The sequence below is a fragment of the Fusarium vanettenii genome (genome assembly GCF_000151355.1).
Source record: "Fusarium vanettenii 77-13-4 unplaced genomic scaffold NECHAsca_45_unmapped, whole genome shotgun sequence".
Classification (NCBI taxonomy): domain Eukaryota; kingdom Fungi; phylum Ascomycota; class Sordariomycetes; order Hypocreales; family Nectriaceae; genus Fusarium; species Fusarium vanettenii.
The window spans coordinates 48917-73594 of NW_003315843.1; the positions used below are offsets into that span (position 1 = coordinate 48917).

The following is a 24678-nucleotide window of genomic DNA, read 5'->3' on the forward strand; positions in this document are numbered from 1 at the left end:
ACCATAATTACTCCTTCTATAATAGCTTAGCTACTTTTGTCAAGTAAGAAGTAGAATGGACTGTGCCAAGAAAAGCTCTCCAGACCACTAACAGCACCCGGTTAAGGACGTATATGCAAGCAACAAGCCCTACCACCCCCAAGCCAAACCAAGCCCACGGTTTATCTCCCAGCCACATGAAAGCCTGAGCATCTTCTCGATGCCAAGTGGCAGATTCGAGGTCGGTCATATAGGGTATTAATTGAGATGAACTAATGACCTTTACTGTTGGTGAGGGTATCAAAGGCTGCACAAGCAAGTAATCCTCCACCACTAGACTTAGGAAGAGCGGTCCAGAAGATATCATAATAGCGCAATAGGGCTGCAGGCGAGCCCAGAGCCGAGTTATCCTGTGAAAGCCGGGTAGTTGAGAGATGGCTGCTGCAAATGCTGGATGCCTCACAGATGATATCATAAAATCGTTGGTTACGCCGGTGGGTAGGGTTGCTTCAAATAAAGCAGTGTGTGCCGCTGTGTCAGATTCGATTTGGTGTATCGGGAAGGCCTCGTTACAAAAGGTATCCATATCGAGATATATTCCGCCATAATGATAGAGAACAAAGTAGCGGATAGAGTCTGCACGCTGGATAGGGAACGCGTAGTTATCCCAGGTATCCAGGAACCAGGGGTATTCGGAGGAGAGAAAGTCGCGAGCCCGCTCGTCAGTCCAGAGCTAGAACAAACAGCATGTTAGAATCTTGCATATCTGAGGAGCTGCTGTCGGTGAATGGCCTTCAGGTGAAATACCTTATACTCAAAATCGGAGTAAGCATTGATGCAACTTCGTTGCGAGTGAACCCATGCGTCCGGAATCGTCTCGTTGGCACACGTTTGGTGTAAAATTCGCGGTACCTTATATCGATCTGGGCGATTAAAAATTCTCGGTGTACCATGGCGAGTCAGGGTGACTTGAGGCCTAAATAGTACTTCGTTCCGGCGTAGTAGGGTAATAAGCGGATGGAGAGTATGAAGCAGTAGCCCAAAGATCACCAAGTCTATCAGGAGTAGATATACTGCGGCCCTTCCCAGTCGTGCGGACTTTAAGTATTTCCTTGACCATCCCCTAAAAAATCTAGGTTCCCATTCTAGGCGCTCTTCATCATATGGTGCGTCGTAGTTGACGAGGCTGGTGGCCAGCCGTCGGAGGTATTGCCAGATGGTTATCATCCCAGACAGATTTACAAGCCGAGAAATAAATGATGCCTCTGGAGCTGAATTTGTTTCCTGAGTGCGCAAGTTTATGAGTTAATTGAACTGGTCATAGGCCTCGATAGCAAGGCGTCGTCCTCACATCACAGGTCGCTGTCAGTCCTGAAATGTAATTGGCCGTAGCAAGCCCGCGAATGTTAGCCCATGTACCGCCTGGCATAACGGCATTGCACGAAGCGTGAGAACCTGCCCTAACCTATAATTGGGCACACACTCATTGTGACATCAACGCCACCGGGATCTGGAACCTCGTTTTAACCGGCACTGGGACGCTACGACGCCGCCCCCGGCCAATGGTGGCACCTACCCGAGCACTAGACCCGTCGAGATGACGACGGCGATTGAGACAAGTCTAAGCCCAATCCATAGTTCGTGATGCAGGGGGCGTGAGGGACAGGCCGCGTCATGGCCAAGCTGGAGGGAACGCGCCTGGCCCAGCGTGGCTTAGATCATGGTACAGTCCCCAAGAAACCTCACCCGATGGATATCAGTCTTCCCCCCTCCTCCGACTTAGTATGCCGACTGATCCGCGCTTGAAGGAGTACCGCAGTTAAAGATCTAAGAAGGCTCGCCATTCTCCCCTGGGGCGAATTCTGGGCGTCATTTTATGGTGCTCGACATGTTTCCCCGTCACGTCTTCACTCGCCAGTTCGTGGTTGTCGGCATCATCTTACTTGCCGTGCTGTCGCTGTGGCACTTTCAAAAGCTTCTCTATCCTGCGTGGACGCTCCTCACTCTCCCCTTCAGCTGGCCCCGTAACTCGGCTCAGTTTTTGATATCCTCTGAATCTGATGGCTTTGACCTCAGTTTCGCCAGCTATAACAAGTTTCAAACAACCGCCGCCCAGGGGTACAGTGACCGCGTACCAGCGATCCTTCATCACATAACATGGGACTCCGCCGTGGCGCGCGCGACATGGAATGAGTCAAGAAACAGCTGTCTAAATTTGCACCCTGGGTGGGAACATCATCTATGGACAGACGAGAATGCCAATCAGTTCGTGAAAGAAAATTTCCCTGATTTCAAGGCGACATGGGATGCATATCCGTTTCCTATTCAGAGGAGAAACGCGTTGAAATATTTGCTGCTATATCATTACGGTGGTAAGCCTTGGCCTGTAATCATCTCTCCGCCTTTTGACATCATATAATGCGGATTCCATATCGCACGGATTATTGATGAATTTCTTATAGGAGTTATCTTGGACATGGACCTGAAATGCAAGCGAGCCCTTGGTCCACTACGCCGATTTGATTTCGTCGCGCCGGCGGCTTCCCAAACGGGGTTCTCGATCGACTTCATGATGGCCAGCAGGCAGAATGAACTTATAGGTGCCATAATACACAATCTGAAGGTATACAATCACCGCTGGTTTGGGCTTCCTTACCTCGCCGTTTTGTTTAGCACGGGTGGTCACCTTGCCTCGTAAGTGGAATGCCTCTTGGCATGTAAAATGCCAGCCTTGGGCCTGAAGGCTCACGCGCTAACTTCCCTCCTAGTACTATCCACGCATCGCAGCGAAATAGGGCCGAACTTAAGATTCTAGCCGGCCCTCCGGATAACTTCACACTACATTGCCTAAACGGCAGGGCTTCGACACCGATCTTCGATCACCTGCACGACTCGACTTTGCCCTCTTATAATAGTCCAATGTCTATCTCATTTATGTCATTGGATACCTGCATAGCCCTTGTATTACCGTTTCTTATTATTTGTATTGTCGGGGTCATGCTAGTTATAGTGGATCGGGTACACAGGGCTGTTAATGTATGGACTTGTTCGTGGAAGAACAATCTGGATACTGACCTGGAAAAGGCAAATCCCCATTAATATAGCAGTGGTGAAATCCATTAAGCTTCATTATCTGTCACAAACTATTGTCACTTATTATATTTGTTGACTGGCTATTCTCGGCATGGCTCGCAGTTGGCGAGCCAGAAGTGCCATTCTGGATGCACGCCTTGGCTACATTGGTGCCAGGTGCCGCTAGCCCCGCATTAAGGATTGGGTTCCGCCTCGTACAAATCGTACTGTCATGGATGAATGCGTCCTGTTCTAGTCGGATTAGTGGAAGGCCTTTTTTTTTAAAGCACCTTTGCGCTGATGACGTGGGACGGGAGAGCTCAACTCCAAACCTGTCGTTAATAGTACGAGGGGGCCAATCCGGTTTAGTCATGCATGCCCTCCCAGGGGATATGCATCCCCTTACAGCCTCTCGCTTGCGTGTTTTGATGCGTATCCACTGCGCTGTCATTGACCTGTAAGGCTAACCAACAGCCACCCATTATTAGTTGTCCGGATAAGTTGCCGAGTTTCATTACAACCACTCCCCTGACGGTCCCCTTGCCCAAACGTTTACAGACAGGGGTGGACACACCAGCCGTAATTGAAGTTTCCATTGCTCAGGAAAAAACCCGCCGATGAGCCGTTCAAGCCCTGTTATAGAGGGGTTAGCCGGCGACCGAAAGCTTACGCGCGAAAGTCTATCTGCGGTGGAAGGGCATATAAAGACACTTCTTGCCCGATTGCCCAGGGGGGGATTCCTCACAGACCCTCAATCTTGACTGCTGATCCTGGCTTTCTTTTGTGCAAGGACTCTCTCTTCCATTAGTGCCACAATACTGTGGCATCAACACTTAATCACGTTGATCCGTCAAGATGCAGACCAAGATCCTCCTCGCCACCCTCTTGGCCGCGGCGACCGCGGCCAAGGATTTCATGGCCCATCCCCAAATCAAGCGCGAGATCGAGACCCGAGCCACCACGGCCCTCGCCAGCGAGTGCGAGGCTGCCCAGACCGCTCTCCTATCCCTCTACACTGGCATTCCCACTCCTGGCAGCGCCATCCTCTCCTTCGAGTCCAAGCACCCTCAGACTGACCCGTGCCACCTCAGCACTCCTGCCAGCTTGAGCAAGGAGTACGCCAGCTACACATCCAAGGTTAAGCTGTGGCACTCTCGGCACTCTAAGGAGATCGTCTCTGCCCTGTCCAAGTGCCCTACCCTCACCAAGTTCGCCACGGCCGTGCCTATCTGCACCGAGACCAACGCCACTAGCAAGGAGGCTGCTGCCGCCAGCACCTCCTCTGCTTCTGGAACTAAGGTTGGCCATACGTCGACCGTCAAGAATACCGCCGCTGCTACGACCCAGATCGCCACAGAGACTACTAGCAGCACGACGACCTCGAAGGCTGCTGGTGCACGTCAGACAGGCATGGCTGGTGCTGCCCTCGCCGCCGCTGGTATGGCTGTCGTTCTTCTGTAAAGGAACCGCATATAGTATGCGATAGCTCAAGTTTCGTTCAACCCTTTTTGTGCGGAAAGGCCATGCGGATGGTATTGATAGTGCTCTTAGATATCAAAGAATTCGCGAGAAGGATTTTATTACGCTAGTTACGGGAGAGGAGGTGGTTGTTATTAGGTTGATCTCTTTCTCAAAAGGCCCGGTAGAACGAATGGGTCTGGACAAACAAGGCCCAATAATCTGCGCAATTCGCAAAGCTGACGATGTGTGGGGACCTTAACTCCCACGACTGTGTCAACGCTCCAGTTGGGCATGATAGGGATGCGTAGCCAATGAAATCGTATAAGATGAAAGGTACATTATTTTCCACCTAAATTAGCATATGATCTGTGTCGAATTCAGAGCGATGATCTTGCCGTCGTCAGCCATAATAACCTCGATAACTTTCTCCGCCTTGTCAGCCTCATCAACTTCCCTTGGTCTGCCGCCTCTTCCTCCTCGAGCTACTATTCTTCTTCTCTTGGAGCATTCAACGGGAACGAAACCGTGATTTGCACCGGGCTGGTGCCAAATCCGTCGTAAAAAGATACCAAGTTAGGCCACAACGCACACCCTGAACCCTATGTTAGTAGGCTATCCTAGTATATATGGCACCTTTCCACATTGAATAGTTAGAAATTAAACCCTCGGTCTTCTACGGGAGGAAAGTCGGGCCGACGGGTACTATCACACTCATACTTCCGGTGGCTATTTATCTTCTCTAATCAAGCTACAATTGTCATATGCATTGAGGGCCTAAGGGATTGATTAAGAACTCATGGATAACATCAAAAGGATTAATATGGTGTTTTAGGTGGGAATACTTAACACCCAAACCCAGCGAACTGCTACGGCAAACCACCCGGATTTACCACACCACCACCACTTCGCATTATGAACACTCCGTTTTTTCTCGTGCCCCAGCCATCCAACTTGAATTCTGGTTGAAGATTTAGGACCAGCGATACCGAATATACAGAAACTGAAACTCAATTTACCATCGATGAGGATATCACGATTGGAAATGTGAAAGCAGCTGCTGATGAATGGGAAGTCCCACATTCAATCATACGCGACCGTCTCGAGGGTGCAGAAAGCCGCACAGAGGCTCAACCGTATCTTCAATTCCTCTCGCCAGTGCAATAAAAGCACCTTACTGACTGGGCTCTTACTCAGCAGGCTCTAGGCTTCCCGCAGAGTTATGAGCAGCTCAAGGAATTCGACCAAAGGATCGTCAGCAACAACGGCGATAATAGACCGATCGGCAAACATTGAATTGTCGGCTTTTCATGTAGAAATTCACCCTTAAAGACGTAAAAGGTCAAGTTCATTGATTTCAGCCGTGTAGAAGGAGCTTTGATTAACTATGAATGAAATATTTAATAAGATGACCGTTCCCAAGATCAAGAAGATCTCCAAAGAATATCGCCGTAATATAGAGGAAATCTGCGTTATGGAAGGAGAAGGAAGCAACAGCTTAGTCGTCAGATATGCTGACAATAAATTTGCGCTGGTAAAGTGTCCCGATGCGCGTGTTTGGACCTCTATCTTAGAGTTAATATCAGCTGCTAGAAGCGCCTTACCACCTTCCGTGATTTTCAAAGGTCTTATGGTTAAACACTAGTAGTTTCTAAAGATTCTTGTTGAATACGATGGTTGGCAATTCTCACCATCAGAGAAAGGTTGGGACTCGACATTGGAATGGCTTCTCAAGATCTTCATCCCATTAACTAAGCCGCAAAAGCCTCAGAAACGACTTCCTATAGTTGGCCACGGGAGCCACGAAAGCATCGATTTTAAGTATAACAGATTTATTAACGATATTCACATCTTATGGGTCCCCCTCGCACTTCTCGCATTCTTTAACCGCTCGATCTCACGGTTTTTGGCGTCCCGAAGTCTATATACCTACCGAAAGAAAGTTCCTCGCATCGTCAATATTAGGGAAAACAGACCGATCGTCAAGGCACACCTTCTCATTTGCTATGCAGAAGCAAGTAAGGAAGCCATGAAGCCAGAGGCTATCCAGGCGGGTTTAAAATCATGTGGAATGTGGCCAGTTTCTACGGTGAAGGCCCTTTTGAACCCATGGTTCCTTGAACGGCAAGGACGGCGAGAAAGGAGAAAGTTTGGAGCATTCGGAACACCTGTCGCAACAAGGAAGAGACCAGGAACAACAGAAATCGCAACAATGACGGTCCATCGGTCTTTGGAAGTGCGTACGGCAATAATGAGCATTCCAAAGAGCGAGCCTCTAGGTACGACGGTAGGGCATCTCTTCAGGAAGGTCAGCACGGCCTTGGATAAGCATGACAAGAACCTCATCCAGGCCTTGGCGGGCAATCAATGCGTCTCCCTCCCTTTCGGTTTAGCTTCTTGGAATAATACGCTAGACTATATGTGGACTAGTAGATTTACGCTTCTGAAAAGGGATTGATTGTAGCCGCGAAATTCGTGATTGGCTGAATTCCAGCCCCACCATTCCGAAAACGGTCATATTTTGACCGCTAAATTCTAATTAGCTGCAACACATGGGTCGACAGCAAGGTCAATAACTTTACGAGACGAAGATAACAACAATAAGAAATAAAACCTAATAGTAAATAGGTAAGATGAATTAAAATACCCTATTGTATAGTTAGATTTTATACTTAGTAGTTTTGCTATAGATTTAGCGTCTAGTTTGAGTCGGGTAAAACATAATAGTTTGTTCTGTGGCCCTAGTAGTTTGTTCAGGCTAACCACGAAGCGTAGATGTAATAGTTGTAGATAACTGCTTGGCCCGCGGACTCTCAGCCTTCGGCGGGTTGTACCCCTTGCACCACCGCTCTAAAGTGCAAGGGGTGACGTAGTATTTTAAATTAATGAGAATTATCTAAGGAGTAAGAACTCGGTGATAAGATGCACTGAGTCGTGCAGCTCTTTATACACAAATAAAAGCGTTGCCTGTTTAGGCAGTAGCAGCTGCCTTGCAGGCAGCTGTCCTAGTGAGGCTAGGGCTTGATATGCGATATCCATACATTGCTCTTGTCTCCTTTAGCCCTTGCTATGTCCGCTAACTTAGTCAATGAAAGCGGTTTTTATCAAGTCACCCTGTAGCTCAGACATTGCTCTCCCTTGGCTCGATGACCATCATTGCCGACGGATTTTCAGACGCTGGACAGGGGAAATTATCAGCCCGAGTCAATTACAGTCGTAGCACCAGGTTCAGTTGCAAATTGGCTGGTAGATTCTGGTATAAACTGGGCCCCACAGCCAGCAAGACACAACCACCAGCATTCAAGCTCTTTCAAAAAGAACCATTAACGTAACGTTATATGATCTGTACCGCCTCGTCTTGGCCATCAAACAGTATGAAACGCTGCTGGATCCAACCCATTCCAACCCTCTTCAATGACCTGAAGTCTGGGCTTTCCATGACAATCAGGACCCAACATTTGCATTCACCATCCACTCGCCCCCTCTCTCTTCCCAATATAGCATACCATACACCTATCAAAGCCCTCTTTTCTTGGTCAAACCACAGATGCGCGACTTCATCACCGTTCTCATCTTGAATAATATGTTCCAAACCCTCATGTTTGACCTCGCAATCTTGAAGCCGTTTCACTTGAGCCTTCAAGACGTGGCAATTATTCTCCCAGTTCCATGCCAGCATAAAGCTCCGATCCCAGTCAATGGAAGTCCACCCAATATCTTCTATTTTCGGATACTTAATCTGCCCGTCGTATGCCATCCAGGACCACGATGGAGGCGGCTGACTGGACCCGAAAGATATCCGCTTCATGGGGTTCTGAGACCGTTGCCACATGAGACTTGTGCGCCAGTCAACTTCAAAGATGCCGTGAATGACTTGGGTATTGTAAGCTTTGGCCAACGCCATGAGTAGTGAGTGAATCGCAACGGGCCTGTCTGTCTCCTTCGTAAGACCCAGGTTCGAGTATTTCGCAAAGAGAGATTGAGGGAATTCTAAGGAAAAGAAGTTTGCTCTGGTTTTACTCGACATTAGCAAGCTTGACGTAAGTACTCGGCGATGATAAAGGAAAGCGAATTGCGAAGACAAGAAGCGGCGCGTCTAAGTTGAGCTCAATGTGGACTCACCTTCGCATGTAAGTTAGTGTTTCGCAACGCACCCCACCGCCACACTCCCAGTAGGTTTGCCTTTTCGTGAAATGGATTGTTCGGTGTGACAAGGCTCGTTCCTGCAACACCCACGCCCGCGTATTCAAGATACCCTTCTCCACGTCGCCAGAGAAATCATCTAGAGATGCGCAAACGTAGACTCTGCCATGTGAGGAGTTGGGCACTGTCACGTATTGCAAGTCTGACTGTTCCACTGGTCGGTTGAGAAACCCTTTGGTTGAGTCTTCGGCTGAGGTGGCAGCAATCGTACAGTAAGCGTTCCTGAAGACCGTTTCCATATTCTTGGCTTCGGTTTCCCAGTCCTTATCGTCGCCTTGAATGATACAAAGCGAGTCGATCCAGAGGTATGGCTGGCGGAGTTCTCGAGTGACTCTGACCGCATCTTGAAATGTCGCCGGCAACTGTTCAACAAGGAATCCGCGAGTCCTAGCTTCCAAGTTGCTGCGTGTAGTGCACCAATAGTCTTTCTGTTCCTTCGTTGGCTTGCCCCAGCAATGGGATAGGGCAACGTAGCGTAATCCTTGTCCCATTTCGTCTGCCAAGATGAGGCGCACGGTGTCGCTGCCAACCTCGTGTTTTCTCACGTCAATGAGCCGGGTTGGCATTGGAGCACCTATAGGCCTAGGACAGCATCCACCGCTGCGCGAACATTCGCCATTATCACAAAGTCGAAGCCACTCCCTGATTAACCGGAAATAACTCGGACTACCCGATTTTAGAAATCCAGGAAGTCCGGGTTGAAGTGACGCGTCTCGGCACCATCCTAAAGAATCAGCTGTTTAGTCCAGTATCTTCAATAAATGGCAGTTTCACACACCGGGTACAGCGCAGATCCTTACGCAGGCCCGGGAATCAAGAAGTCGCATCTCAGGCTCCTTGATATCATCCTTGTTGAGGTATGTGGAAAGGAGTTGACAGAGAGCACAGCCATCCTTTGGATCATGTAGCGAAGCAAGAGTGATATTTAGGTCGATGTTGAGACAGCGATCGCATAGTTGTGAAGAGGCTTCATCAAACAATTCCAAACGCAGGAGAAACCGTGGCCAATTTTTTGAATATGTATCGGGAGGCGGGTAGGTCCACTGTTGGTCGGCAAGCTGGATTTGATCATCTATATCAGCGTTAAGTGCTACACATGTGTACAGGTTAACGCACAGTCTGCCAGAATAAACAATGCGGTCAGCGATGTCATTACGTTTAACATGGTAATACATACCTCCTAAAAGACGATGTTAACAACGGTATCAATCTGCCTTATCCGCACAAGCACGGCGTACCAACTATATCACCAAAAACAGCCAGAGTTAGCAACTATATCGCTCTGTACCATCAGGATAGCAAGGCTCACCAACTAATCCCCAAACAAGCAAGGTTAGCAACCACATCGCTCCGTCTTATCAGCATCTAAAAGCTTACCATCTATATCGACAAGGACAACCTGGATCAGTAACCATATCGCTCCGTCTCATTAGAATAGCCAGGCTTACAGGCTATTCCGCCAAGGACCGTGGTTAGCAACCATATCACTCCGCCTCGTCAGCATAGTAAGACTTACAGCCTATATCGCCAAAGGCAACTAGGGTGAGTAACTATATCGCTCCGTCTCATCAGCATAGCGAGACTTACTAACTATATCACCAGAGACAACCGTGGTTAGCAACTACATCTATTTCGTCAGGACAGCAAGAGTTACATCCTATATTATTAGAGACAAGTAGGTTAGCACTATATCGCTCTATCTCGTCAGTATAGTTAGACATACAGCCTATATTACCAGAGACAACCAGCGTTAACAGCCATATTGCTCTATAGCATCAGGATAGTATGACTTACTAACTAATCGCCAAAAATAACTAGGGTTAGTAACCATGCCACTCCGTCTTCACAGTAGAGCAAGTCTTACCATCTATATCACCAAAGATAACCATAGTCAGCAATAGTATCACTATATCTCATTAGCACAGTAAGACTAACATCCTATATCATCAAAGATAACCCAGGTTAGCAACCATTTCATTCTATCGCTTCAGCATAGCAAGACTTGCCCGCTATATCACCAGAGACAATTAGGGTTAGCACTTATATCTCTCCGTTTCCTAAGTATAGCAAGACTTACCAACTACGTCGCCAGGGACAACCAGGGTCAGCAACCATATAGCTCTATTTTATCGGCAGCGCAAGACTTACATGCTATTGATATCGTTATTAGCAACAGATACTGTCTCAGATCGTAGTACTTACATCGGACATATCCAGCGTGATTCTCCTCGCTGCTGGAAATGCTGCAAGATATCGTCGCAATCGGAATCTCCTTAGAACTCTCCCTATAGATGCCGCAGAACAGCATGTCAGCTAACATACCATAGCATGCAAGCCTGACGGGGATTCTCAAATATCTTGATCTCACGTAGTCAAAGAGGGGTAACAAAGTGTCGTCTTCCCGAATTCGATTAACGAGTATAAATTTTACTTGGCTACCGTAGTAGTCATAAATGACCTGGGCCGTGGTTGAGAGGAGGGGGGAGCATGCGCTGGATCTGTAAGAACATCTTGTCTTGGAGGTGAGGAGAAGGGGTTTTGGATTTAAGTCCTCGGCTCTGCCAATCCTTTCCTGAGGTTTGGTGATTGACTGATGAGTCGTAGGGGCTAGAGTGGGTCATCAGAACATGGCGACCGCCTATTGAGCCCACATCGTCGGCCTCACTTTCCGAAACTGGGGCCAACACTGTTCAATCTCTCCACGAAAATAGCCGCAAATAATTATCTAAAGTTGGAAATTAATAAAAAATCTGCTCCCATTGCATGCTATCTAATGAAAAGGCGGGCCATCACAACAGGATTTTTGGCCGATTCGTATTTGGACATGGAAGGAAGAAGAGGGGAGGCACGATCGAGCACGCATCGGGTCGCCATGGATGGTCTCGCTGTCAGACCAATGCACGCACTGCCACCACCGGTTGGCGCTGCCACCGCCACCTCAACAAAGTTGCAAAAAAAAACTCATCGGAACCTCGGATTACTACTCAAGAATGTAGGCCAGAAGTGCGCCGCATTTCTACTTCTCCGCCAATCACTAACCCTACTCTTCTATTATTAATTGTCGCGTACCCTAACTTATCGCCTGCCCATGTAAAAGACGTCCAAACCACTAATTCCGTTCTATTTCCGAGAGCTAAACCTAACGAAACCTGAATGGCCGCAGCTTGCTTTTTGATAGATTACTCATTTACACGTCTGGGGCGCGTGAAGACGCGTGAAGACGCGTGTGTACATTAGGATTTTTTGCGAGTAGGTGCTGTTATACCTATTATAGTTGGTAATCGCGGACGCACTGTTGCGATCAGAGCCCCTACTTGCAAAGATGATCTACAAAAGTGATCCACAAAATGCCAAGAGCCATCAGGCTGCAACGACGGAAGGAAGTCCCCTCCCGGGCCCAATTTCACGTCAGGATTCGCGTCTTGAGCAACACAAAAAGGGGCATTTGGTCACTGACACACCGCTCGGACCTCCTTCAAACGTACTACAGTTGATCAGGTGCCCCTGCAACCTGACAGTGCCGACTCAGCTCGACAAAAGCAATGTGCAATTCGGTCAGCAAAGTCTATGACTGCTTTGGTGTGGCCGCAGGCTTGAGTATCAGGCAGCAATGGGTCGATGAACTTTCAGCAATGTTGGTTGAGAAAATGCCGCAGCTTGTCGGTTTTATCCACCTTGGCTGCCGCCGTACACGAAGCCACTCATCGGTATTCATAACGTGTGAGGCCAGACATGAAGCTCGGTTACAGCCAACACCTGCAATGCAGGAGGAAGTGCGATCACCGAGAAAGTGGCGCGGCGCTTGCCGCCCTTCTCCACACGAGCGGGATCGCTCCGTGACTTGAACAACTTAAGGCCAAACGACTCACTTAGGAAGCCATTACCCGGCCCTCCATAGTACTAGCCCCCCGTAGGTGTGGTAGCAAACAATCAATAGCTCCCACAGCCTCACCACCGCCGATCCCACATGTTGGGAAATGATTGGCTCAGCCCTACTGAACAACCAGACATAGACGTCCATGACTTGCTTCTTCCTTCAAGCCACTGCTGTCCGAGTGTTGTCATGGGTACAATGCTAGCCAATTAAACCTTGTCCTCGAAGCGCCTGTCACCCACCGGCAACCAACGCGACGAATAAAAGAAGCAATCACTCCATCAGGCCGTCAGCCCCAAGTAACTCCACGCTTATCGGGCGTGTTGGAGAGACGGGTGAGGTGGTCGACGGGTGATCCAACGCCCTCCTTATCTCGTGACGGGGGCTTGCGAGGAAGCCCGGTGCCTCGAAAGAGGAGAAAAATGAGGCATCAATCGTCGGAGCGTATTAACTGCGAATATTCTGCTTGATTTTGCGACTTAGATAGCTACAGAAATGAGAGGCAGAGAGATAATGAAAACAAAGCGGGGATAATCGAGTGACCGTGATCTGTCTGCTAGGAGGCCTCCATCCTTAACACAGGCGTCTAGAAGGTGGGCTAAAGGGGCATCTAACGAGCTTTCCTTTCCAGAGTTATTGAGGTGGCAGCGGCGGCGTCGATAGTGGTGGCGGTGCATACATAGGTAGTAGACACCGCCCCTAGCTGCCTAACCCGCATTTAATTACCCGTGGGCTCGGCTTAAAAGGAGCCCACTATTCTAGTGGGCGGCAAAATCTTGGGACAGGTGCATTATTATGGGATAGGTTTTTTAGCCGGGTTCTCACCAAAATCAGCCCAACTTTTAACATCATAAATAAATACGAGCAAAATATCTACGATAAAATTAAGAACATAGACTTACTTATCAAAGTTTTTTCTATTACTATTTAAATTTTTAAAAAGTAGTTCTTAAAACTGGTGGTTTCACTAAAATCATTAAAATCTCCTCTTTTTAGTAGTCATTTCATACAAATCACGACCCAGGAGAAGCCTCAATTTTAACAACATATTTCTCAACAGCCACGCATCGCAGAGAAAAATCAAGATAATTTCTAATAAGCCTCAGGTCAGCTCTATTAGCTAGTATTTTCTCTATTTATTATAAGCCGGAATAAAGCCAGAATTGACTGTCCCATAATAATGCACCTGTCCCAGAATTTTGCCGCCCACTAGAATAGTGGGTCTCTTTTTAATCTAGACCCACGGGTAAATAACCTTAGAAGAGAAGCAGCCTATCGCATCTATAATGGTCCATCCAAAAGGTGCGTATTGCTAAGCCTTATTTCAATATATTAGCCTATTGAATATGTTTTAAACTCAGCTACCGTGATGTTTAGCCTATTTTCTACCGGCCAATGACGTGACTCTCGTAGCCATAATACCTGCAGGCTGTCTGCCTTGGCCACTAGGGTTTGTAAAGGATCCTGTAGCGTCTAGGCTACGGAGCCAACCGTGAGGAAGTCTTGTAGCCATAGCGGCTATTCGGTGTACCATATCGATGTCCTAGAAGGGGTGCATCCATTTTTAGAGCGGAATAGACCGTTGGTGTGATGGAATATCATGAAACTCGGTGTAAAGAGATATATTGGGCTCTGACCTTCTTCCATAATTGCTTGAAAAGTGTTACCCTCTTCTTTTTTTTTCTTACTATAATCCTCCCGTAGAGCCAACTCAATGACTTCGGAAATAAGACCCAAAGTCTGCCTCGATGTGGCTATCGACCACCGGATCCGATGACTCTTTAAGCCCGTCGCTCACTACCAAATAGAGCGCTTTAATTATATCTCCCGCATTGAGGCTCGGGGATGGTTCCTTAGGCGATCTAGCGACGAGATAAAAACCACTGTAAAGCTCGTAGGCCTAGTAGTCAAGGGCGGCATCGCCATTACCCTACAGCAACCCCGATATAATCACTTATTTGAGGAGGGCCTCGATGCCGTTATTGGGGACTGTGAGTCCCTTTATGCCCTGTATGACGTTTTCAGGGCGGTATCCTGTGAAACCCTCGATATTCGGACCGATATTACTATCGTCGACTTGCTGCCATATGTGTCTGAAGACGTTGCAAAGATCCGAGATGACGAGCTCGAAGAGTTATTTTGCGCGTCGACGTAGATCATTTGCGATAAGGAGCCCGATGTTCTGCTCTGTGCGGGCAAGATATGGTTGCCAAGCGCGGGCAAGTCCGATAACTGCAAGGGAGATGCCTGGAAGTTTGAGAGTCTTAGGCTCGGGGAGAGCTTTGGTAGTATACCTAAGTTACCTGTTATAGTGAGGGTCTGTCCTCTAGGAGGGCGTGGATTCGTTGCTATTCTAAGAGTTAATGGCTTTTATCTAAGTCACGCGATGAATTACTACTCCTATGCTAGTCTTCTGAGGCAGCTGTAGATTTTGATCGGAGCTGAAACTTGCGGTATGTTGAGGGGTGATTGGGAAGACGAGTAGGATGGTTGAAATGAGGCGCCGGTGTATGGAGATTTCTAGATCACTCTTAGGTGAGGGATAACTTTTACTTCTAGCCTAACCCGTCCTTATATTCGTCGCAAATAATTATACCTATACTAATTATGTACCCTAATAGCGTCACCGTCTATGTCTCCTCTACCATAAAGTCCCGGCTAAAGCTTAACTAGACGTAGTTGCACTAAATATCTGCTAGAATACCAAGGGCTTTACTCTGACGCACTGCTTGATCTGTAAAACTGTGCCAAGCGGGTCATTTCGAGCCAAAGGTTAGCTAGGTCACCTGGAACGCATTATAATACTCTGCTTTCTAGTGGTTTGAGCGAGATTTGTAATGACGTATCGCTTATCCTGTGGCAAATGTTGCGTCTTTAGCGTAGAGGTTGGCCTGATGCCGTAGTATGGAAGAATGAGAACGCTCTAAGGGATGCCGTAACTGATATAGTCCGATTTGCCGCGGATTTATTCAAAGCTGCGAAGCAGGACGTGGAGACGCAGCTCTTAAAGATTATCTAGCAAGAGGTCGGGTCTGTTCTTAAATGTGTCATAAGTATTGGCGGTAACCGGCCTGAGTATACCCTTAGCTTGAGTAAAGTATGCGATGCCTTTCTTGGCCTGGCTGTCAATATCGAGATACTGCTTTGGAATCTCTTACTGGATAAGGAGGATGTAGTTAGGGCGATAGGTTAAGAAGAGGTGCTGTCGAGTCTGATGAGTAAGGTGACGCTGATATCGATAGCGGTTAATGCGTCGCCGCGCATTTGATCTGTTGATTGGCTTGGGAGGTTTTAGGGCTGTCTGTTTTAAATCTTTTATGTTTCTGATATGGCCCCCTTAGCTTAGTTGTAGAGGACTGCACCATCTGTTAGCTAACTTGCTCTTCTTGTACTGGCGCATGTGTTAAGCGGCTGTTTGAACCGCGGTCATATTGGCCCGGTTTTCTTGAAGTACCTAAGTTTGCAGTAGTGTAGCCCCCCCTTATAGTGGTTTAGGCCGGCTTTGTGCTTTTGCGAGGGCGGAGGATCTATAGCCTACTTAAGAATGTAGACTGGAAATGGGGTCCGTTTCCACTTCTGAACCAATTAGAATCTATGGAGTTTGCCCCTGGGTTTTTCCACTAGAAACGGGCGGGTAGCGTATGGTATTCGTAGTTCCTACCTCTAATAGTCCTATTTAAACTCTTATGTTGCCTTGCCTGGTAGCTCTTGCGACCGCACCTCGTTAGTAGTTATCTCACTAGGCTATGGAATGGACCCTTGCATCTCATAGACCGCTTAAACCTCAGCCTCTTAGGGGTTCTAAGCTACGCAGTCGGCATAAAGTTCGGACTTTTCATGCGATTCGCCAGGGCCGCCAGCATCTTCAGGTCTCGTCCTTTTAGCTAACCTTCGCCTAAAGAGAAATACAACCCCTACAATAAGTGCCAGTCCCATACATCCTCCAATGACGGGTCTTACTATCTATGCCATACTCGAGTGGGTCTCTAAGATTCGGCAATGAGTTCTAATAAAGTATAAAACGGCGGGAAAGAACTCCTACCTCTATCAGCAGAATCCGCCCCAGTAGGGCCAGAGCCTATCACTTTAAGGCTTAAATCCATGGAAATAGATTCCGGAAGTTCCGTTCTATTACTTTCGCTATCGAATACTAATACGGGACCTTTAATAGTAAGGTCAATAATCTTATCGCCGTTTTTTTTGCACTATATTAATCCTTAGGTTCTCTAATGACGCGAAGGTGTCGCTTACGACTTCTTAGAACTTACTACTGGTAGTAATAAGCTCTTTATTATAAACGGACTTGCCATTTACCCTGATTTAGAGATAAGATCCGGTCTTCTCTCCTCGCAGGGCAGATCCACGCCGTCGGTCATTTATCGATACTCTGATAGATGCTATAAATTTTACGAGAAACCTAAGTGGGAATATCTCTGTGGCTTTAAGGCTGCAATATACCTATTTGTTTTTCGGGGGAGATAGCTAACTGACCTTATATTAGTATAATGCGCGCGTTAAGTAGGTACCGGTATAACTTACATAACTATCTCCCCGTCGACCATAATGAACTGTGTATTCTCGGCGAGTTCGGCATTATCGCCCTTCAGTGGAATAGGCCCTAGTAGAGACGAACCCTATATAGAGGTTAAAAAAGGACTAGTTTCTATGGTAGACTTAAAATACTCGGTGGTTTCTTTCGCCGTTTCTACATTTTCTATTAAAGGGCTATTATCTATAGTAGATATAGGAGACTCGGTGGTTTCTACCGCGAGTTCTTAAGAAGATGCCATAGTCTCTATTGTGCTACATTTCTCGCAAATTTTATCCTTTGTTACTGCTCTAGTCAAGACTAGTATGGTGGTAGAGGCTACCACGAGGAAGACGAGGGAGGATGGAAGCTACATCGCAGATAATAATGCATGCAAATATATGGCTGCGGTAGATAAACTTCTTAGTTAATACTCGCCGTGAGATTATAAGCAAGAAGGCCGGCATAGATAAGAGTCTAAAGAGCAAAGCACCTTAATATTGGGTTCTTATATGCCTCGGCGGTGGAAGGTTCGTAGCGGTAAATATCTAGTAACCATAGTAACGAGATGACTCACCCGCCAGAGGCAATAACAAATAAGATATCTCTAGATATATACCGAAGAAACTTAAGAAATTCATCGGCTTAGCAGCAGCCTGCTGCCTATGAGATCAATAGATTAAACACAAATATAAGAGACTAACTTTCATCGCTCCTTAGATATAGGGGAGCAATGAAATCTATACTGATCTTTTATTTTCAATATCTGCATTCGTATATTAGTGCTAGGTTAATAGCTATCCCCTCTGCTATATTAAGACTTTAGGCTAGTCACGGGCCCATATTACCCCCTGTCATCATTAGAGGACAGGCGAGGTACGGAAAGTTTTATCCCAGAAGGAATTTATGGTCACATATTACCATATAGGTGATAAAACCATATATGAACATGACTCCCGGTAGGTAGGGATCCCTTACTCCCTTGCGGGGCCTACCTACTACCGCGATAGCTCCTATGCCTACTCTGGACTTAAATAGGATAATAATTAGCTACATTAGTCTCACTAGGGAAAATAGGCCCTATTCCTGAGGTGGTATCTAATAAGGATGGTTAGGGATAGGTAATTAGCGCCGAAGCGGGAATAGGGCGCGTTCCCGACTTAAATACCTAGTAGGTTATTAGATGGATTAAGATTAAGAACCTTAAGTTATAGTAAGTTAGATATATTAGGAGTAAATTAGATAAAAAAAAGCATTTTATTCGTAGTAATATATATTAAAATAGAGATTATAATATAATATAAAATATCTTAGTATTATCTCGACTCTATAAGACGCTAGAATATAAGAAAGTTTATACCATACTATAAGTATCTCATTAGTATTAATTATCTAAAATAGAATATTATGCCCTTTAGTAGCCTATATCTTTCTTAAAGCCTATATTATTAACCTAAATCTACCTTAGGATTATTTTATATCGGATATTATATTAAATAACTCTTAGTATAGCTGCTAATTATATTCTTTAAACTAAGTAGAATTTAAGAGAATAGCTAAGTTAATAAGGCGATAACCTAGTAAAGGCTTAGTAAGCGGTAGCTAAATTATTAAAGATAGGATATAAAGGGCAAAGACTAATATATTAGGTATACCTCGCCTTAGTAAAATATATTATAGTACTAAGCTTAAATATTAATTATCTCTTTATCATACTATGCTTAGACTATAATAGTTTAAGATAAGTAATTAAGGCATTTTTATTCTTATCTAGTAATTAGCGTAGAACTCTCTAAAGTTTCTTAATTAAAGTTATAGGCTATTTATTAATTAGAGGAATCTATGATTTAAATAATTAATCTATATAATGCATATATAGATAAATAGTAGATTAGTCTTATAGAAGGGCTATATACTGAAATAAATATATTTTATATAATAACTATAATACCTCTTTTGCTTATTAATTAATGCTAATTCTTTTTATTACTCTTAGAGCTATAATTTAATCGCGCGAGTTAAAATTATAATAAACTAAGGCTAAAATATATCCTTAGCCTAATTAATAAGCGCGGATATAATAGCTTATAATTAATAAATACTAAAAATATTATTAATATTACCTATTTAAAAGTTCTTATTAAGTATATACTTATTTTTTATTATTAGATACTTAAATTAATATATATATAAAGTAACTTATTAATTCTATGCCTATATTTATAATAAATAAGAGGGTCTAAATATTATTAATTACCTAAATAATAGGGATTATAATTATTTTATCTATTCCTCCCCTAAGTATAATAATACCGCGTATATACTTATACTACATAGCGACCTAGACGCTAAGCTAAATATTAATAATATCTATGCTACTAAATAAGGTCTTAGTCTTAATAAAAATAAGAGCTAATTAAGTATAGAGAGGTTTATATATAGTTTAGTTAATTATAGCTATTATATATAATTATTTATCTAAGAATATATTAATAAGATTTTAAAGTTCTTTTTTAGGTCAAAGGACTAAGGTAAAATTAATTATCTTATAGATTAATAATATAATAAAACTTAGCCGAGTTTAATAAGTCCCTAAATCTTACCTAGATATATTACTTGCCCTAGATAGATTAGTACTAGACGGGTAGGATAGAGTTTAATTACTAGCCTTTAATAAAGGATAAAAAGCTAATATAATTTAAGCTAAGGTAATAGGCTTAACTTCGAGAAAATTAAAGGGAGAGGTTATATGCCATAGAAACGGCGTATAGACGAGGTAGTTCTAAGCGCCCTCTAATTAATAGAGATTAGATAAAGTAATAGAATTATTAATAATGCCTCGGAGGCGTGCATAGTTATTAAGTACTATCTTATTATTTATAATAGATTAATTAGAAGTATATATGGATTTCTATATAAAGCCGCGAATTCTTATATCTCGAAAATCTAAATATCCTCAAAGAGTCGCTAGTAGAATCTCCTTTTTTGCCTCGACCGCAAAAAGAGCCTCGAAAACTATTTAAGTATCATCTAAAAGGATACTTCTAAGGTTATACTTTTTTATAAAACAAACAAATCACACTAAATTTAATAGATTAGCCGTCTTTTAGAATCACTTTATTAGAGATATACTTTATAATCGCGCTATAGAATATAAGGTATCTATCAGGGCTTATTAAGCTATTATAGGAGCTAAAAAAGCGGCTTTACTTACTAGAGCTATAATAAAAGAGGATATTAAGTATATTAAAGTAGCTATTCGGATAGGGGGGTCATTAAAGATAGCTCTATTACTATTTTCTCGTAATAACTACGGTCGGGAATATATTAGAGTCTCATCGAGGTCTAAGTAAAAATCAGAGCATTTACTCATTCGCTAACATTTCGATAGGCTCAATATCTTATTAGAAAGGTAATATCAATATAGATTATTAAGTAATAGATTAACCGTAAGTATTATATCGATAGGATAATTTATTAGGGGGTAGGTCTTTACTTCCTTAACCTATGCCTAGATAGCGATAGAATTTATATCTAGAGGCAAAAATAAAATATAATAGCATTACTTAATAAGTAATAGCCGTGCTTATTATTTGATTTGCGTAGGATAAGACGGCGCGAGATTAATCGCTTTAAATATAATAGTTTAGTATCGCGGGTTTGTTTTGTTTTGGTATATGGTCTATTACCTTAGCGCCTAGCTGGAAATTCGTAAGTCCGAATAACGACTAAACCCCCTGAGACTATTAATATGGAGATTGTTTTACTAAATAGGCTTAGCGCGATTAAGAAGCGTGCTAGTTCAGATATAATTTAGTTTTAACTATGAAATCAAAAGTGGTTTAGTTTTAGCTATGAAATTCTAATTAGCTACCAGATAGTAAAGCGATAATAAGGCTAATAACTTAGAAGAGTAGTAATACTATAACGAGTGCAGAAGTAAAGGTAAAAATAGGTTTCTAATATTATAAGATCTAATTAAGTAGATTTAAGGCATAGTAAATAGTTTTTATTAACTTTCTGCTTCTAAAGTCTAGTTGGGTTTTCCTTAATAGCGGTGCTTATTGCACGACATAAATATTTTAATAGGTCATAGATCTTAGGTTCGGATTTCAGTGGACATTAAGATAAGAGTTGTTAAGGGGCGCATATTCGGGGCCTAATAGGTAGATAGATACTATAGGTACCGTAGCAGGATCGGGGAGTGACAGGGGCCAGTATACGCTTTTTCAGGGAAAGAGGGTCAGTCTCTACGGAGAGTAGGGAATAGACCGGAGGTAGAGGCACACGTGAGAGGTAGGCAGGGGTACGCGATAATTAAAAATAAAAGAGTAGGGAGGAGAATACTATCCATCCATAGCTAAAAGTCTTCATCCCTAAGCTTACTACACTTCTGCTCTTCTCGGTATAGGTTCAGGAACAGAAGATATAAAGATATGTCTTTAAACTTAATAATGCAGCCAAATATATAGTAAAGAATCTAGTGCACGGGCCGGTGGACTTAATGCTATTTCCCATTCCTATCGAGGTATGTGACCGGAATTAATCGAAGGTAAAGGTTAGACTAAAGATAGGATACGGTCATCTAAGTCAGAGACTAGCAAATACCCCGCTTAGCGATACTAAGGTTACTTAGTATCGATTATACCTAGATTATTACCTTCTCAACTAGGGGTAATAAAAATATCACTAGAAGAGATTTTATTAGGTCTAAACTCCCAAATATCAGGCAACGAATTAGTCCCTACTCTCATCTGTATATTCTCTGCTGTAGACTTAGCTATTTAAGATAACTTAGCCTAATAATTTATAGTCTTAATAGTTTATTTCGCCCTTTATTACTACCGCTATCTCTAGGTATGTTCTACTTATAGGCGATATTAATATAGCGCAGTAGGGTTATATTTATCTATAAATCGGAACTCTATTATTGCTTTCTATTACTAGTGAAATCTGCTAACTCTAGTTAAGAAATTGAGGTATTAGGGGTGTATGGGAGTGCTAACCTGATTAAGAAATTAGAATGCTTACCTGCACTCCGTTCTCTAACAGCCTTCGAGGTCATTAAGTTTAACCATATCATATAATAGCAATATATATCTAAGATATAAAAAATACATTTAAAGGTTATTAAGGCATATAAGTACCTAATCAAACTAAAAAACATAAGGAATTCTAATTATAATATTAAAAACCTAAGTACTAATTCTCCTATAGAAGTACATAGTAAGAAACCTTAACGATCACACTATATACTCGTCGCCAAATACATAGTAAGAATAACTTGTGACTCTGAAGACATAAACGCTAGTTCTCCCTTAGAGACCGCGAGATTTAAAAAGACAATTTTAGCTAACCCGACCGCTTTGTCTAGCGCCTCCATATATATACTCCCTGCATCATTGTAGTCAAGACTCTATACGTCAGAATCAGTTTTATTACTCTTTCCGCACGAAAAGGTCAATCCTGACTTTTTTAGCCATCTTAGATCAAATGCCTGTTTCTTAAAGCCCTTACCACCGCAATACTAATATAATAAGGATCTTCGTTTATCCTATGTATTATTATCTAACCAAACTTCTCTAGTATTTCCCCTTAAATTACTAGTTTATCCTCCTTAATATATTCTATTAAAATATTTATTTTAGGCTAAGCCTATCTGCTAAGTAATTCTCATATCTTATTAATCTTAGTAATAAACCTCTCGCGTTTAAACTCTAAATATCTTATATAAGTTACTATAATAGCTTAGTGCGCCTATTCGATTATATTATTATCCGACTTTTTAGCTAATCTTCCTTAGATATATCCTAATAGGTCCCTTTTAAGAATACCTAGACGCTTTTTAATATATTTTATTAATAAATTAATAGCTTTTATGCCTATAATAGAGCCTAAACCTACCCTTAGATATATATATATCTAACTACGCGAAATTTCAAGAAGCCCTAGGTATAATATAGCGACTATATATAATTTCTTAATACTATAATAATATTTAAGAAATACTTCTAAGTTATTAATATTAATAGAACCTCTTAGCAAGATATTAATTAGAGCCTACTATCTTAATTCGCTTAGCAATTTTATAGTCTCTATATTAATATTTATTTTTATTAGATTATAAAAGGCTATTATTAGAAAGTCTAGTATTTTATCTATAATTAATTGAATTTCTTATAGGGCTAAGAAGATTAGCGATACTTTAGGATTATTTATATATTCTAGGATATTATAAAACTTCTTATTATCGCCTTAATATATAAGGCCTACTTTTAGTAATCCTCTAAATTACTCTTAAGGTATAGATTTGCCTAGTTTAGGATCTATTTATTGCTATTCCTTATTTAAATCTATTAAGGCGAAGTCTAGTTATAGTAAATCTATTATTATAACTAAAAGATCTAATTACTTAATAGTAATAGCTCTAATATAGCTATATAGATATTTATAACTAAATAATTCTATAAAGTTTTAAGACCCCTCTTCGCTAATAATAATATAGCGAAATAAGAGCTTAATTATAGTGCAGGTCTAATACTTATAAATAAGTTAGTATACTTTAAGAGATATAATATTAACTTTCTAAAGAATTTTAAATAAGACTTCTTAGGTTTTATAAGCGATTAATTATAAACTTAATAAATTAGCTTAAAGTATAAGAACTATAGTATTTATTGCATTTAATATAGTAATAGAAAATATATTAAAGGCTATTAGTAGTAATATTTATAAAAGCGGCGAAGGGGCTTTATATTAATTAGATAATAAAAGGAAGTTTAATCCTTAGATATAGCTATTAGAAATTTTCACTAGGGCGGTTAATTAGCTACTCGGGTTATATAATATTCTAGTTAGCTAATCTTAGTGGCATATATTTAATAAGGAGTAATATAAATATAAGGCCCTAATATCCCTATCCCCTTATATACCTTATAGAAGATAGGTCTAATCTCTAATTAATAAATAAAAACTAGCTAGATTTTTATATAAAAGGCATTTATTAAATAAATACTATATATATTTAGTTTATTAATATAGATTAATATATTCTTATTATATTTTCTTAAATTCTACCCTTTTAAAGCTATAGGCTATCCTAGTATATAATTTTATTATTCTTACTTATATGCGATACCCTAGCATAGTTTAATAGCTAATATAGCTAATAATTAAGCTCGAACTTAATAGCCCTCTATTAAGTTTAACTACTTATTAAGTTAAGTTTATTAAATTAAGTTTAAGGCTATTATTAATTAATTAAGTTAAAGAAGTATTAAGTTATTAAGTATTTAATACTAATACTTAATTACCCTAGATATTTCTTATTAATTAATTATATCGCTTATCTCTTTCTTTTTGCTTAGCTTCCTAGAGTAATACGCTAAGCTCTATATATATTAGCCGCTCTATACTTCTAAAAATAAATAGATTTTATCCGCGAAATTTATAATTAGCTAAATCTTAATACTACTCTTCTAAAAATAGCTATATTTTATCCGCTAAATTCTAATTAGTTATTAGATAGTAAAGTAATAATAAGGTTAGTAACTTAGAAGTATAA

At 42.3% G+C, this 24678-nt stretch overlaps 4 protein-coding genes across 4 annotated transcripts; 2 read left to right on the plus strand and 2 right to left on the minus strand.

The window, feature by feature from the left end:
• Positions 1-16: 16 nt before the first annotated feature.
• NECHADRAFT_55741 (uncharacterized protein) lies at positions 17-1206 on the minus strand (the record flags this gene model as incomplete). The annotated part of the gene is made up of 2 exons (XM_003041472.1): positions 17-712; positions 787-1206. The coding sequence occupies 2 exons, from the start codon at positions 1204-1206 to the stop codon at positions 17-19; spliced, it is 1116 nt and encodes a 371-aa protein (XP_003041518.1).
• A 661-nt stretch (positions 1207-1867) lies between these two features.
• On the plus strand, positions 1868-3078 carry NECHADRAFT_88959 (uncharacterized protein; the record flags this gene model as incomplete). Its single annotated transcript, XM_003041466.1, has 3 exons — positions 1868-2351; positions 2442-2673; positions 2748-3078. 3 exons carry the CDS (start codon positions 1868-1870, stop codon positions 3076-3078), a joined length of 1047 nt encoding a protein of 348 aa, XP_003041512.1.
• A 729-nt stretch (positions 3079-3807) lies between these two features.
• NECHADRAFT_64958 (uncharacterized protein) lies at positions 3808-4848 on the plus strand. The gene has a single exon (XM_003041467.1). It carries the CDS (start codon positions 3907-3909, stop codon positions 4510-4512), a length of 606 nt encoding a protein of 201 aa, XP_003041513.1. The 5' UTR covers positions 3808-3906; the 3' UTR covers positions 4513-4848.
• Positions 4849-7703: 2855 nt separating this feature from the next.
• NECHADRAFT_88961 (uncharacterized protein) lies at positions 7704-11042 on the minus strand (the record flags this gene model as incomplete). The annotated part of the gene is made up of 16 exons (XM_003041473.1): positions 7704-7752; positions 8016-8519; positions 8632-9436; positions 9491-9802; positions 9890-9892; positions 9951-9953; positions 10090-10111; positions 10229-10231; positions 10300-10302; positions 10338-10369; positions 10507-10509; positions 10577-10618; positions 10790-10831; positions 10861-10863; positions 10915-10997; positions 11035-11042. The coding sequence occupies 16 exons, from the start codon at positions 11040-11042 to the stop codon at positions 7704-7706; spliced, it is 1917 nt and encodes a 638-aa protein (XP_003041519.1).
• Positions 11043-24678: the final 13636 nt, after the last annotated feature.